Here is a 13,894-nt window from a genome sequence, read left to right as displayed (position 1 = left end):
ACTCAAAATTGCGTCGAGCATTAAATTACACACACCAATTACAATAAGCAAACCAATATTATCGTTATCGGAAACATTTTTATCAAATGTCCTTCATCAGTTAAATAACATGTGAAACAGTATCTAGGAAAAAAGGCTGTAATTGGAAATTAACTCCGAGCAACGTCATGTAATTAATATCAGACAGTCAGACATCGTCGTAACTTCCCGGCCTCATAAGTTCATACTATTTTCGCTAGTTCATACTAGTAACGATCGTAACCTGAAACTTCGATCGAGAAAAAAGGGTATGTAATCGTATCCCGGGTTTCGGACCAACTAGATTAAAAATACGTCACCTCAATGGGGTTTAAAACATTTAAAAACACCTACATTTTATAGCTCTGTAGGATTCGTCATCGAAACTTCTTGTAGACTTAAATAGACTTAGACTTAAATTCAATCTGTTTTTCACATGAATCCTAGTGAACTGCTGCTACTGGCGGGTGGATAAAATGTTTTGCACAACCCGCACTAGTTTCCCGTACAGACGAAAAGAAACCGCGACTTCCTGTTTAACTCCCGAATAGTACAAACATTCCATCAAAAATTCCGATTCGGGTAGGAACGCTGGTAGTGGCACAGCGGCCAACCTTAAGTTGCGCATGTTATAGTTATCGACCGGCATAGGACATCTCGATGGAAGGTGGCTAGTTTTCTTTATGTAATCGTAGAAGCTTTTTATCAAACGGTCGGAGCGTGGATTTCGAAGGAAAAAGCAAATATCCGTCGTGCGTTTCACAAGCTCGTTCTGGATTGTACCGTTGAGGGCAATAACGTAGTAGGCCGTTGCTAGCTAAATTGAATAAATCTGTACCGTTGGTGATACCGAAACCAAGCGCAGAGGGTTTTCTTACCTTTAAATCGTTTAGCGTACGCTTAGGGACGAATTCAATATCAAGCGTTTGATTATTTATAGATTTACGATTACGGAAGGCGTACGAAACGTCGAATGTTTTGTTGTTATTTTTCAGCTCCACTTTAGTAGCAAACATTACTAGCTGAAAGTAGATACATCACTTTAGTGAATTACCATTTAAACGAGTCAGCTTAAATTAACTCACCTTCACAAAAGCATCCGCCTGATTCCAGAGAAATGGAGTATACAAAATGGCTAGAAATAAAAGGGATCCCAAAAGCTTCATCTTTACTGTAGACGTGTAAGTACTCGACTGAAACCGTTTTACTACCGCTTAGTGTATGATAGATATATAAATCGAAATATAACAGCATTTTACATCATTTCCGATAGTTGTTGTTGGTTCGGAACAATCTTTTAATAACCACCAGGTGCAGTTTTTATTAGTAGTGCAATAGTTTCTAATTATGTTGAGTTTGTTTTTCTCTTTGAGTTTGTTTTATAACTTAATATTTATCTTGAAAAATCTTCCGCATTCATTGGAGTTTATTGGAGTTGTGATTAAAATAAGAAAATAATTTACAAATTAGTGTTTTACGGCCGTAAATGCTTCACAAAAATATAAATATATCCCAAAATATTCAATGATTTCCTTAATATTTTATTTTCTCAATCTCGTTTTTGCAGCGGCGGATCAAACGGTAGGCGGATTAGGCGGTCGCCTAGGGCCTCGCCGTATTGGGAGCCCCAACAAATTTGTGCTGATTGTGCGATTTCTTTCTTGGTTATATAAAACATTTGTTTCTATGTGATAAATTAAATGCACAGAAGAATATCGACTATGTGACTTTAAAGTATAAACGAAATTGAAGGATTTCCGAATGTAAAGTACCAGGAGAGCATCCACGGAAGAGGTAGCACATAGTACAGCAATTTTGGTCGAAAACCGCCGAAAGGTATGCAATGTTTAAACACTAACTTTCCCGTTGGTCGAGAAAAATTTCTTCGAAAACTACCAGTTTTCGAACGTATAGTACCAGGAGAGCATCCACTGAAGAGGTAGCTCCTGGTACTGCGCCGTAAGGTATGCAATGCAAGAACTTGCATACAAACTTGCATACAAACTTGCATACAAACTTGCATGCAAACTTGCATGCAAACTTGCATGCAAGTTTGCATGCAAGAAATTGCATGCAAAAACTTGCATGCAAGTTTGCATGCAAGTTAGCATGCAAGTTTGTTGCACGCAAGTTCGAAGTTGGGCGCCATCTTGCGCGCCATCTTGCTCGGCCGGTACAACTTGCATTGCAGGTTGGTTGCAAAGTTTGTGTATCAACATTGCATACCTTTTGGCGCATTGCATTGTTGGTTGCAAAGTTAGTGTATAAACATTGCATACTTTACGGCGCAGTACCAGGAGCTACCTCTTCCGTGCATGCTCTCCTGGTATTATACATTCAAAAACTGGTAGTTTTCGAAGAAATTTTTCTCGACCAACGGGAAAGTTAGTGTTTAAACATTGCATACCTTTCGGCGGTTTTCGAGCAAAATTGCTGTACAAGGCGCTACCCTTTTCCGTGGATGCTTTCCGTTTCATTCATCTTCCTTACACTAGCAATCGTTCTCACGGATTTGATAGTATGCAATGCAATAGTGATGAGCAAATTTATTCCACACTGCACCTCTTGAAAAACATGCTTTCCTGGTTTCGCTAATCTAAAAACAATTGTGTTGTTCGTCGCCTAAAACATCAACATGAGCAAAACAGGTTTCTAAGAAATTTCTCTGATTGTTACCGTAAAGTAAACCGATTGAAAACTGTACCTTGGACGAAAAATCGTAGAAGGCGTTGGACAGGAATCGTAAATGTATGTAAATCGTAAAAAATGTGATCCAAGTAGTGGCGTTATGGTTCTTCTTAGCGCATACAAACGTTTATATATATATAGAGTAGCTTACTAGGCCCGTTAACAGGGCTACGCAACAGAACTCTGAGATGTACGCATAGGGGGCTTTCTTTCCGAGACTTTGCTGGTGTTGTTAAATCATGTTTGAAGTACACCTCCCTAACACCGACAATACCGTGGCAAAATTAAAGGCCCCCCTTTAAAAATTCCGCCCTGGGCCTCCAAGGGGATTGATCCTCCACTGCGTTTTTGATTTGCTTCACATTTCTCTCGAATAATTAAAAACAAAGATTCGAAATGAAAATTATTAGTTTAATCGCAATTAACAAACTGGATCGTATTGCTAAGCACAGTTTAATATAGTTATTATTGCTCATTGTTGCTCATATAATTGTTTATTAAACCCTGCATGATCGCTAATTGAACAGTTTGTCGATAATGCGCATCAATCTCCCATAGAACCGAAACTCTACCAGAGGTTCCGATCGTACCTCCGAGCGGTATATCAGCTCATATATAAACTCGGCCTCAGGCAGAAACGGCGGTATCGGTATTGTGGCCGGCTTCATGTTACGCATATAGAAGCTACCGGGACCGAAAGGACATTTCGTAGGCATGTTGCCGTTCTCCTTCACGAGCTGGTACACTACGTTCACTAGGCGGTCCGATTTGGGATTGCGCAGGAAAAAGCATAGATCCACGTGCCGTTTCACTAGTGCGTTTTGGGTGGTAACGTTTTTGGGTGCACTGTAGTACGCCAGCACAAGCTGGAGTAGACGAAAACGGGTGTGAAGATCGATCATGTGTTGCTTTTGTGCGACAAGTTCTTTCTTACCTTCATGTCCTTAATTTGTCGCGAAACTTCAACTTCAAAATCAATCGTCTGATCAACCATGCGTTTCGGAGTGCGGAGAATATACGATATGTTAATGCTGCGAAGGTTATTTTTTAATTCAACTCTGTGCCCTATGGCAATTAGCTGTGAAGTGCGAAACAAAAAAATCAATTATCTGCAGTCGAAGACTTTTGGTGATCCGCTACCGTTAGTATACGTATACCTTCACGAAAGCATTCACTAGTCCTGAATTACTAATGAACAGTGCGAGAGTGAAGAACACGGTTGTCCTTAAAAGTCGCATGTTTACCGCAGAGAGATAAATGATAGAATAAACATCCACACATTGTTATGAGGTAGGAAGCTCGTTTAAAGCGCATTTTTAATAACAAAATAATTAAGACTGAACCACTTGCTAGCATTCTGTTACAGGCGTAAAAACCGTATGGTAATAGCACATGTTTACAGTGATTGACAAGCTTTGACGAATTTCATCATTGAAGATGCCCAATGAGTATTACAATTTTATATTGTGTAACTAATATTTATAAAACCATGTAAATGTATTTTTAAAGCAAAATACGATATATTATACTATTATAAGTAAAATGAGAAATAAATAAAGTATTATTTGAGCTACATGTCATGTGATACACCTAAACGTAAGCAACAAATGACACTAGAGCGTTAACTAGAAACTATTTCCAACGACATCGGTTCTTTGATTAAGATTTGATTTTAGCTTCAATTAAGTATTTAACAAATTGAGATTTATTACAGTGCTATAAAGAAAAAAAGAAGAATTATTTGTGAGTTATAGTAAATTTTTCAGCAATCAAAAATATACAGGCTACAGGCCTTTACATACAGGCATGGTTACATGCGTTACAGGCGTTACATGCGTATGTTAAAATTGAATATAGTTCAAAATATTTTTATCGTACTGGTGGCGAACCCTGCTTCGACTGAAACAATCGTTTAACGCTTCACTCAACGCTACAATTTACTGTGGAAAATTACTATGATCGTTTATCATTGGTGTAGTAGCAGTGCAATTTGTAGGAAATTAAAATACTTGCTATTATCGATATGATTAATACTTGATAGCGTTTAATGTATTGTGTTCGTAATTTCTCGGAATGTATTTTTTTATATTTTTTCTAAATATTCTTCAAAAAAACGAACGCAATTCAAACCCAAGTTGCGAGCGGTGCTGGATTACACTTTGACAATTCTTCCAAACCAATGTGTTTCTAGCAGCGTCTTCATAGGATTGCCTTGCAAAAATGTAATATCTATGCGAAAGTGACTAGCGGGGATAAACGATGGTACACGCGTTCTAGAAAACGTTGCATTCCGTACGAAGTACGTACCGGCAAGGATGGGACACTTGGATGGGAAGTTGCTGTGTTGCATAATTTCCAGTTGAATAAATTGCAAAATTCGGTGCCGAAATGGATGGACGAGATAGTCGCACAAGCTAAGCGTATTGTTGTAGAGGGGTGTCTCCAGCTCCCCATTCTTTGAGCGGAGCATTAAAACGCCATTAATCTGTGTAGCATGAAGCACAAAGCAAACACAAGAAGTTTAGTATTTGAAAATTGTTATCAAATTTTCGGCATAACATTCCATACTTACCACCGGCTGTGATAAATCTTGACTTACAACTATATCAAGGTAAACACCTGTTAAAGAGGTAGAGCCGTACTGGGTAACGTTTCCACTCGCCCGAACAACTGGAGGAGAATCGAAGACTTCTCCTCTTCCTAGTCTGATAACATTCTATAGACACAGCAAGCATAACATAACATAAATTTATTAAACAACAGTAATATTGCTGTTTTCATCCTTACCCTTTTGCCGCCGCACGAAATGGGGAGTAGGCTCCCGATGAAGCACCACAGTAACAGCCATCGATATAAAAGTCTCATCAGAGTAAACATTTCGAACTTTGATGTACGAAAGGACAGGAATCGTATTAGTGACTAGTGGATCGCACAAGATTTGTTCGTGTTTGTATACTGAATATGCTATTATTCTCCAACTAGATTGAGCCATTGACAAATTATATAATAATGCCGAATTAATAATAATGGTGAATTATATTATAATAATATAATAATGTAATAATAATGCCTTCATTGGAAGAGAAATTAAAATGATTAAGCTATCTTATAATAAAACGGTTTAATGATCATAAATGGTGCAAAATTACACTTCACGTAATTGTACTCAAAGTGCAATCTGGCAATTTTTGATTCCAACTTGAGTATAGTATAATACTAACCACAAATAGTTTAAAGCACAAAAAAGTCACATGACTTTACGCAAGGACCCTGCGGCAGGGTTGTTGATCCAACGAGTGAATAATGTCAAAGGAGGCCAGAAAATGTAGTCTTATACCTATTGAGCCAGTAGATCAAAAAAAAAAAAAGAAAAATAAATTGAGCATAATTCCATTGAATGATTTTTGTAAGTATAGCAAGATTTAGACCCCTAATACGTTAATTACTTAAATAAATAAATAAATCGATAAATAAACAAATAAATAATTAAATCGATCAATAAATAAATAACTATTGTTTGTAGTTATAAAATCGGCGTATAAATTTAATCAAACTTATTTGCATGATTAATTGATGATTGTCAAGAATATTATTTTGTTGTTTTGTTATTTTTTTTTTCGTTAGAATCGGCTGGGTATCGACTTATTTAACCACGTAGCTGGATAGTCAGTCATTGCTACGGGTGATTGATCCGGATGGGGTTTTGGTCCGGTCCGTTCGTGTGAAGACCGGCGCCGCTGCTATCAAGCCACCGGGCCGCCGCGATTAATTATTGTATAGTTGGTTATATGTTGGTTTGAGCCTGGTCTATACTATACTACATTGAAGAAACAAAGCGTTTGGAAATGCCCGAGAGCTTCTAAGATTAATTTTCTTACAATACATCACCCCAGCTTATGTTATGTTTCATTATCTTTTGTAAATTTTTCACGATTTTGTCCAGACAATGCGACAGACAATGACCACAAGCAATGCAAACGTTTTATTCATAGCTTTATATGTTCCCAATATATGTTCCCCAAATCGACCATATACGCAGTTGCGGAATCCAAACAGCTGATCATTACGATCGTAAAGATTCGTTTGAAAGATCAGACCGATGTTCGTGATCTGTTTGTCGGGAAGTTCCGTTATCGCGAGTGTCTTGAGATCGACGTGTGGCCAGAGCATGCGAGGGTATGCGTAAGCGATCGAGCATAGGTTGTGGTTGTCGGCGTGGATAGCGCCGTACGAAATAGGGGTTGGTTCGGTTTGGTTAACAGCTGTTTATTTAACGCGTTCGTTCAACTTCATTCGCGGTGGTGAGTTGCTGGTGCGTGGAAGATCTCTGCGGTTCCACGCAGGGTCCGCAGTTACAAACGAAGAAGACGGTTCTAGACGGAGGGCATTCGAGATGCCACAGCGCGTAAATCAAGTGTTTATGCTTTTGGTGCTGCTGGCCGGAAGAGACGTTCGTTCGCGTGTGTACATTGAAAGTTCGACGGATCTGGAGCCAACAGATCTGTTCTCGCTGGTGGAGAGAGCAAAGCCAAGTGATGAATCTTGTAAGCAAATGACATGGTTCTGGTCATTCGGGTCAATCTAAAGCGTTCTTTGTCTCACTACACAGCCTGCATTATATCGTTACACCGTGATCTTACGGTCTCCCAACCCTTGCTGCTCCAACCAGGCACCGATCAGTTCGTGTGGCCGCTGTTGAACGGTACCACTATTAGCCTTGACTACGGCCAGTCGGTGGAGTTGTTCTGCTCGCACGGATTCCGCAAAGGTTCACCGGGAGGAAAATCCAAATCAGCCACCCTCATCTGCGAGGATGACGGTAGGTTCGGTTATCGATCGGAGCAGTATAACATCAGTGAGTTTTCCTGCCAGCAGCCGGTTTACCACGTCGCCGAACGCACCGGTGACCGTTGCTTCGACAATGGGACGATTGTGCGGGTTGGGTTCAGTGTTGGTGCGGATCGGTTCGCCAAGCTGTACGAGGTGTGCTTCGACGAGACACACCTCCGCAGTCATTACGTCAAACATAAACTAACACCACACAACGACAACCATCAGCGAGCGGTGAAAAGACCATCGTTCATACAGGGTAGTTTCTATGGCGAGCTGAAGATGACCGCACTGTACAAGTACGCGACACAGCACGCAACGCTGGCCCGCATTCTGGGCTCATCGGCCCGTGCCGACGCACTGCTGGATAAGAAGAAGGGCATATTCTTTGCACGCGGTCACCTGGCCGCCAAATCGGACTTTGTGTTCGGTTCGCACCAGCGGGCCTCCTTCTGGTTCATGAACGTAGCACCACAGTGGCAACGGTTCAATGGTTTCAGCTGGCAGCGCATCGAGACGGGCGTTAAAGCGTTCGTGGCCGCGAACGATCTTCGCCTGACGGTGTACACCGGCACGTACGGGGTGCTGAAGCTGCCGGACGGAAACGGTGATGCGCAGGAAGTTTTCCTCGACTTCGACCCGAACCGTGACCCGTCCGGTAGAGTTCCGGCACCGGCACTGTTCTACAAGGTGCTGCTAGACGAGGAAAACGATAACGGATTGGCATTGATTGGTGTGAACAATCCACACGCCAGTCCGGAAGAGATCGATGAGAGATACGTGGTGTGTAAGGACGTTAGCGATGAGGTCCGGTGGTTGCGCTGGGATCGCAACGCGATAGCAGACGGTTACGTGTACGCATGTGATGTGAATGAGTTCAACCGCGTAACAGGCCATCTGGTACTGGAGCATCCTGTAAGAGGTTTATTGTTGTGATGAAATGTTTTATGACGCGTGGTAAGAGGTTGAGTAGAGGATGAAAGATTTTAAATTAATTTCACTATAACGTAAATGAGACAGAGAGCAGTGATATCAGAGTGTATCTCAGCGAAAATTTGTTTTGAAAATTTGAATAGCTAGTTTCGATACTTAATTGGTATTGTAATTAAAAGCATACAACTTCATTTGATCTTCGAACATTAGCGAGTCTCAAATATTTAATTTTTGTTGATAATTAACTTTTGCAACACTTGCTGTATTTTATATCATACAAACGGATTAAAACTCGTACATCCCCATTCAAATCCACAACCTTTATTGAACTTATGTCCGATAAGCTATGATCCGCTAAAATAAAATTCTCTCAATTACGTGCATCAATTTGCCGTACAAACGAAACTCAATCAACGATTCAGAGAGCACTCCGGAAAAGTAATTAAACTCCAGAAGGAAATCGGTCTCGGGCAGAAAGGCAGGAACTGGGGCGTCTGATAGCTTTAGATTGCACACATAGTAGTATCCCGGCAGGAACGGGCATCTCGTTGGGAAGTTACTGCGCGCTTTAAGGTAATCGTAGATACTCTTCAACAAACGATCCGAATTGGTGTTTCGTAGGAAAGCGCAAAGATCAATCTGACGCTTGATCAGCACAGACGATATGGTACCGTTTCGCGTCATGCCGTGCAGGACTAGTAGGAACTACACAGAACGTGATGCCCGGTTACAACTTTGGCATTTGCTTGCATTTTTTTTCCATTAAGCTTACCTTCAAATTATTAAATTTTCGTTTAATTTCAACATGAAACTCAAGTGACTGGTTGGTGATCACAGTTGGCTGATGAAAGTGGTAGGAAATGTTGAAAGCTTTCACGTTATAGTTTAACTCCACTTTGTTGCCAATTGGTACCAACTGAACTTGAAAAGAAACAGGAACATCAAACCACCATTATTGAGCTATTGCTGCGTCTTAATCGCTAGGAATCTTCTCACCTTCACGAATGCGTATGTGGTTGGCAAAACAAGGTAAAGGATAATAAGGCATGAGAGCAATATTACGAACGAACACTTCATGCTCACTGTTGATAAATGAATGGCAGAATGCAAGGTGAGCAAATGCATTTTACAATATTGCTGTTTAAAAAAAATGCAGTGCTTATTACGCAAAGGTCAGTCTAGCATAAGATGACTTAATGATCGAACAACTAACTTCGATGAAATGTGTTTAATTGTTTAATTTAGATATTTTTTTTACTAGGAGAATTGTACGTTGTACAATTTGGTTAGTGAAGGAATTAAAAGTTGATTAAGTTGGAATGGTTATCAGTATTCCATGATTTACTTTTAAGTTGTATTTAAGTGGCAAAACCAATAGTTATTAAACAAATTAACGGCGCCGGACTTCACACGACAGGGGACCGGTCCAAAGTCCCATCCTTACCAAATCCCCCGTAGCTAGGAATTTATAATATAAATTGCATAACTTCAGGCGTTTTCGATTGCATACTTTATGCGGTAGTTTACGATTTACAGAACACTCGAAGTTATGCAATTTGCGTGCCATGTTATGCTTATTATTTTTATTTTTTAGCAATTTTGATGTTGTGAAACTAAATTTGTGATCTTTTTAAGTAATTTAAGTGAAGTATTATTTAAAACCATTCGAATTACGAATGAAACTACTCGAAACATTTTCAGCTAGTAACCAAAACCCCAGGAAAATTAGACGATCAATGTATTAAGATTGGATTGGATTAAGATGTTGTTTTTCATCAATAACGAATAATCATCTATCTTCGTTTGGGCTTGTATCTTTCACCTTCCATATCCCACGAACATGTTCCGTTCGTATGATTTTCTATCAACATTCGCTGCCGCTGAAACATACTCTTCGTGATTGTTTTGCGCTTCCGCACGTACTCGATCAGCACGTCCGAATCCAGCGGTCCAGTGATACGCTCCGTGCCCCTTTTCATCATTTCAAATCCATCCTTTCCGTCAGCAAGATAGGACGGTGCAGCGACGTAGTAGAACTGTTGCTTGCTCAGTGGTTTCCATGATCCATCGGCACTGATCACTTGGATGCTTTTTACACGCTCGTTACGTTTTTTGGCCAAATCAACTACCACCGTCATGCCGGACACTTGCATCGTATTCAGCCGGAACTCGTCGTCCAGCGTGAACGAGTGATCGATTGCACTCCAAAGATCAGCACCGCTCAGCTTTATCAAGTCAACCGATGATCCGTACGGAGCGGCTTCGATCGCCAACCCGTTCGTGATTGCTGAAAGTGCGAAATAAAACTCATATAGTTCCGGAACGTGACACATCTTTCATGTTTACCTCCTTTGTTGATTGGATTTCGGAAATTCCCCGCTTGTACGATTGCTACCGCTCTAAACGTTCCATTCGTGTACTGGAAACATACAAAAGGGAGGAAATATATTTCCTTCTGATATAATGATTCTAAAATTCACTTACCCTATCCGCGAACGCATCCGAAATCAAATCGCCCAAGGTACACTCACACCAACGGCACGATTCACGATCCAGAAACACCTCACTCTGCCCGATAACTTGAGTTCCAAGTCGCTTTACTGCTTCACGCCAAGGTTTCAGTTCTCGCAGGATGTCTTCGTCTTGTTGGACCGCGTTGTTCATGTAGACTGGATGTCCTTCCCAGCTCTGTACCTCTCCGTTCTGATCAAAGTACACCGTCAGACGTCCAACGTACTTACCATAGGAACGTGCCTGGGTGATCAGAACCTAACAGAAAGTAAAGACACATATGTAGAACTGCAAATAGTACTAAGGCTACTAAGGAATACCTTATGCTTATCCTTCTTCTCAACCACAATCGGATAACTTCCTTCAATTGTATCATACTTCGTATCGTATGGCACCTTCGAATCTTTGTCCAGAAGCAGTGAATGCGAGTGGGCACCTACGATAACATCGAGCAGATCACCAGCTTCCTCGGCCAGCTGCTTATCACCGTCCAACCCACAATGGGACAGGACAACGATGATGTCCACCTTGTCCTGCTTCAATTTTTGTGCCTCCTTTCGCACTGCGTCAATAGAGTTGGACAACGTAACTTTTCCCGTTTGGGCCAATAGCTATTGAGTGATAAATTGTAACTTGTTAGGACATATTCAACCTCAAGCAGGATACTTCCTAGTCTTACATGTGTCTTATCGTACAGGGCGCCGATGACTCCAACCTTACGTCCACCTACATTCAGCACGATACTGGACGCAATTTTAGATTTCTTCAACTCTGGTTCTCCATTCAGCTGAAGATTCGCTACAACCGTTGGAATTTTCTCTTTATCAAGTTCGGCTAGATATGGTGCGAGCCCTTTCGGGCTGTGATCAAACTCATGGTTGCCTAGAGTCTGTATTTTTGGTTTTGTTGGAGTGAAGAGAAAGTACACTAAATAGAAATTTGACTACTATTAAAGCAACGAAATATCTCACCATTGCATCTGGTGGAAGCTTCTTGATAAAGTGGGCGGTCACGTTCCAGCGCAGTAGATTGTACCACAGCGTCCCCTGGAAGTTATCTCCCGCATTGAGATAAAGTGGATTTTTCGATTTATACTCGTTCTTCAGCTTCTTGATGGTATGGTAGACTCGCGCTATTCCGGCAATACATTCCTTCGGGTCGGTACAGTCGGATGACTTTTGGTTCGTTTCATCAAACCTGTTTCAATGCTCGTGAGTCAGAGAAAAGAATAGTGAAAGGCAGAAACAGAAGATATTTAACGCTACCTTACCGCGCATGCAGATCGTTGATGTGGATGAGAGTCAGCGGGAAGGAACCTTGCGCGACACCTGGAACACTTTTTGTCCAGCATTCCGGGGCGAAGTAGCTCAGCATCGCGAGCGATGCAAAAACCTTCCACGGGTAACAGTGAAACTGCGACATTCTATCACCTTGCTGCGTTGAATTTGATTAACGTTGTGTGGGAACAGCTGTTGGCAGAAGTGTCTTTTATAGCGTGCGCCGGCACACTTTTGCCGGCCAACTGTACACACGCTGCTGAGCGCAATAGTGGCGATCGGATTGGAACAATTATTGATGGAAAGGTGGTGTTTACCATTTTGCAACCTTATTGTAAATATAGATTGTTACAACGCCGTGAGTAATCTTAACTCTTGTCTGAACATCATCAGACATCAGAACATAGATTTAAATATGGCTAACGTTAGAATTTAAAATAAAACACTGTCGGATTTAGCATGATCAATGCTGTCTACTACTGCTATGAGACCAGGTATGACGAGATCAGTTGTATATGCTTTATAGTTTCAAAAATATCAACCTAAATTGTATGTACAATGTCCAATTAGTTTGCCACAAAATTTTAGGATCGTTATTATGGGCACAATTACACTCATTACGTTAATCAGTGCAAGATGAGTGATAGCGTAGTCATAATCGTTCTCAGCGGACTATAAAACGGTGTGCGATCGGCTGCGTTTAGTTTCATTGTCAAAACCGCAATGTCTAATTGTAGCCAAACATGGTTATGGAAGAACGTGATCATACTGGTTGCCTTTGCGTGTGTGGTAAGAATAGTGGTTTAAATGAAACCATTAGCGGACAGAAATAAGTGCCTCCTTGCTCTCATTCCCGAACTTCGTAGATCACGGGCAAAATTATGATCACAAAGGTTGACTACGTGTCGAACCCGGACTATCTGACGATGAAGGTACAGGTTAACAACGAAACCGAAGGCAGCACGGTCGATGTGGATGGGACTTTGTTTCTGGACGTGGCGCAGGGTGTGTTCGTTAACATAGAGCTCGACTCCAAGATGGATGGTGAGTATATGACGATGATCGGTACGAGCAAGGAGCTATGCAACACGGAGGAAGCCAGTATGGATCCGGTGGTACCACTGTTGAACGAGGAGCTGGAAAAATTCGGTAACCTAACCTTCAACTGTCCATTCGACAAGGTACGTCGGTAGGGTAGGCGATAACGATCCACATGGAAAACACAATAACGGATGATGTTTATTCTTTGCAACAGGGTTACTATAGCATACAAAAGTTCCGCCTGGCCAATGATCATATGTTGGTGAAAATGGTACCAATCGGGGAGTACATAGTGAAGATGGTCCTTCAACATCAGCAACCGAACGCCACCGATAAGGTGGTGGTATTTAATCTGTCATTCTTTTTCGTAATTTCCTAAACTTATCACAAGTATGAGCTTTATATAGGAGAGGTTTCGTTTCTGTGGGACAATAGTATTATAATATAATAAATGCATAGGCTCATGTTGTGGAATGAGGTATTTGGGTTCAGTTTTTTTTTTGAAAGACATATCAATTGTTTGAAACAGTGATGTGAATCAGTCTCCAGGGTCGCCTTCCACCCGATTTTTTAGTCAAATGAACTGCTTTAAGATT

The 13,894-nt window shown here is 41.1% G+C and overlaps 5 protein-coding genes across 5 annotated transcripts; 2 read left to right on the top strand and 3 right to left on the bottom strand.

Moving 5' to 3' along the window:
• Nucleotides 1-475: 475 nt before the first annotated feature.
• Nucleotides 476-1,184, bottom strand: LOC128300207 (uncharacterized). Its single transcript, XM_053036194.1, has 3 exons — nucleotides 1,104-1,184; nucleotides 897-1,040; nucleotides 476-835 (listed from the first exon to the last, which is right to left on the bottom strand). Exons 1-3 carry the CDS (start codon nucleotides 1,182-1,184, stop codon nucleotides 476-478), a joined length of 585 nt encoding a protein of 194 aa, XP_052892154.1.
• Nucleotides 1,185-3,221: 2,037 nt separating this feature from the next.
• Nucleotides 3,222-3,944, bottom strand: LOC128298895 (uncharacterized). Its single transcript, XM_053034703.1, has 3 exons — nucleotides 3,864-3,944; nucleotides 3,641-3,784; nucleotides 3,222-3,572 (listed from the first exon to the last, which is right to left on the bottom strand). Exons 1-3 carry the CDS (start codon nucleotides 3,942-3,944, stop codon nucleotides 3,222-3,224), a joined length of 576 nt encoding a protein of 191 aa, XP_052890663.1.
• A 3,155-nt stretch (nucleotides 3,945-7,099) lies between these two features.
• LOC128297869 (uncharacterized) lies at nucleotides 7,100-8,472 on the top strand. The gene is made up of 2 exons (XM_053033582.1): nucleotides 7,100-7,250; nucleotides 7,316-8,472. Exons 1-2 carry the CDS (start codon nucleotides 7,100-7,102, stop codon nucleotides 8,470-8,472), a joined length of 1,308 nt encoding a protein of 435 aa, XP_052889542.1.
• Nucleotides 8,473-9,786: 1,314 nt separating this feature from the next.
• Nucleotides 9,787-12,429, bottom strand: LOC128310190 (apyrase-like). The gene is made up of 7 exons (XM_053046769.1): nucleotides 12,251-12,429; nucleotides 11,952-12,177; nucleotides 11,660-11,869; nucleotides 11,301-11,591; nucleotides 10,954-11,238; nucleotides 10,816-10,888; nucleotides 9,787-10,756 (listed from the first exon to the last, which is right to left on the bottom strand). Exons 1-7 carry the CDS (start codon nucleotides 12,400-12,402, stop codon nucleotides 10,263-10,265), a joined length of 1,731 nt encoding a protein of 576 aa, XP_052902729.1. The 5' UTR covers nucleotides 12,403-12,429; the 3' UTR covers nucleotides 9,787-10,262.
• A 506-nt stretch (nucleotides 12,430-12,935) lies between these two features.
• Nucleotides 12,936-13,677, top strand: LOC128300198 (uncharacterized; the record flags this gene model as incomplete). Its single annotated transcript, XM_053036184.1, has 3 exons — nucleotides 12,936-13,046; nucleotides 13,124-13,438; nucleotides 13,513-13,677. Coding segments are annotated over 3 exons (591 nt in total), but the record flags the coding sequence as incomplete, so codon positions are not given.
• Between the last annotated feature and the right edge of the window lie 217 nt (nucleotides 13,678-13,894).

The sequence above is a fragment of the Anopheles moucheti genome, chromosome 2 (genome assembly GCF_943734755.1).
Source record: "Anopheles moucheti chromosome 2, idAnoMoucSN_F20_07, whole genome shotgun sequence".
Lineage (NCBI taxonomy): Eukaryota > Metazoa > Arthropoda > Insecta > Diptera > Culicidae > Anopheles > Anopheles moucheti.
The sequence above is the reverse complement of the archived record's forward strand: the minus strand, read 5'-3'. Positions and strand labels throughout refer to the sequence as shown.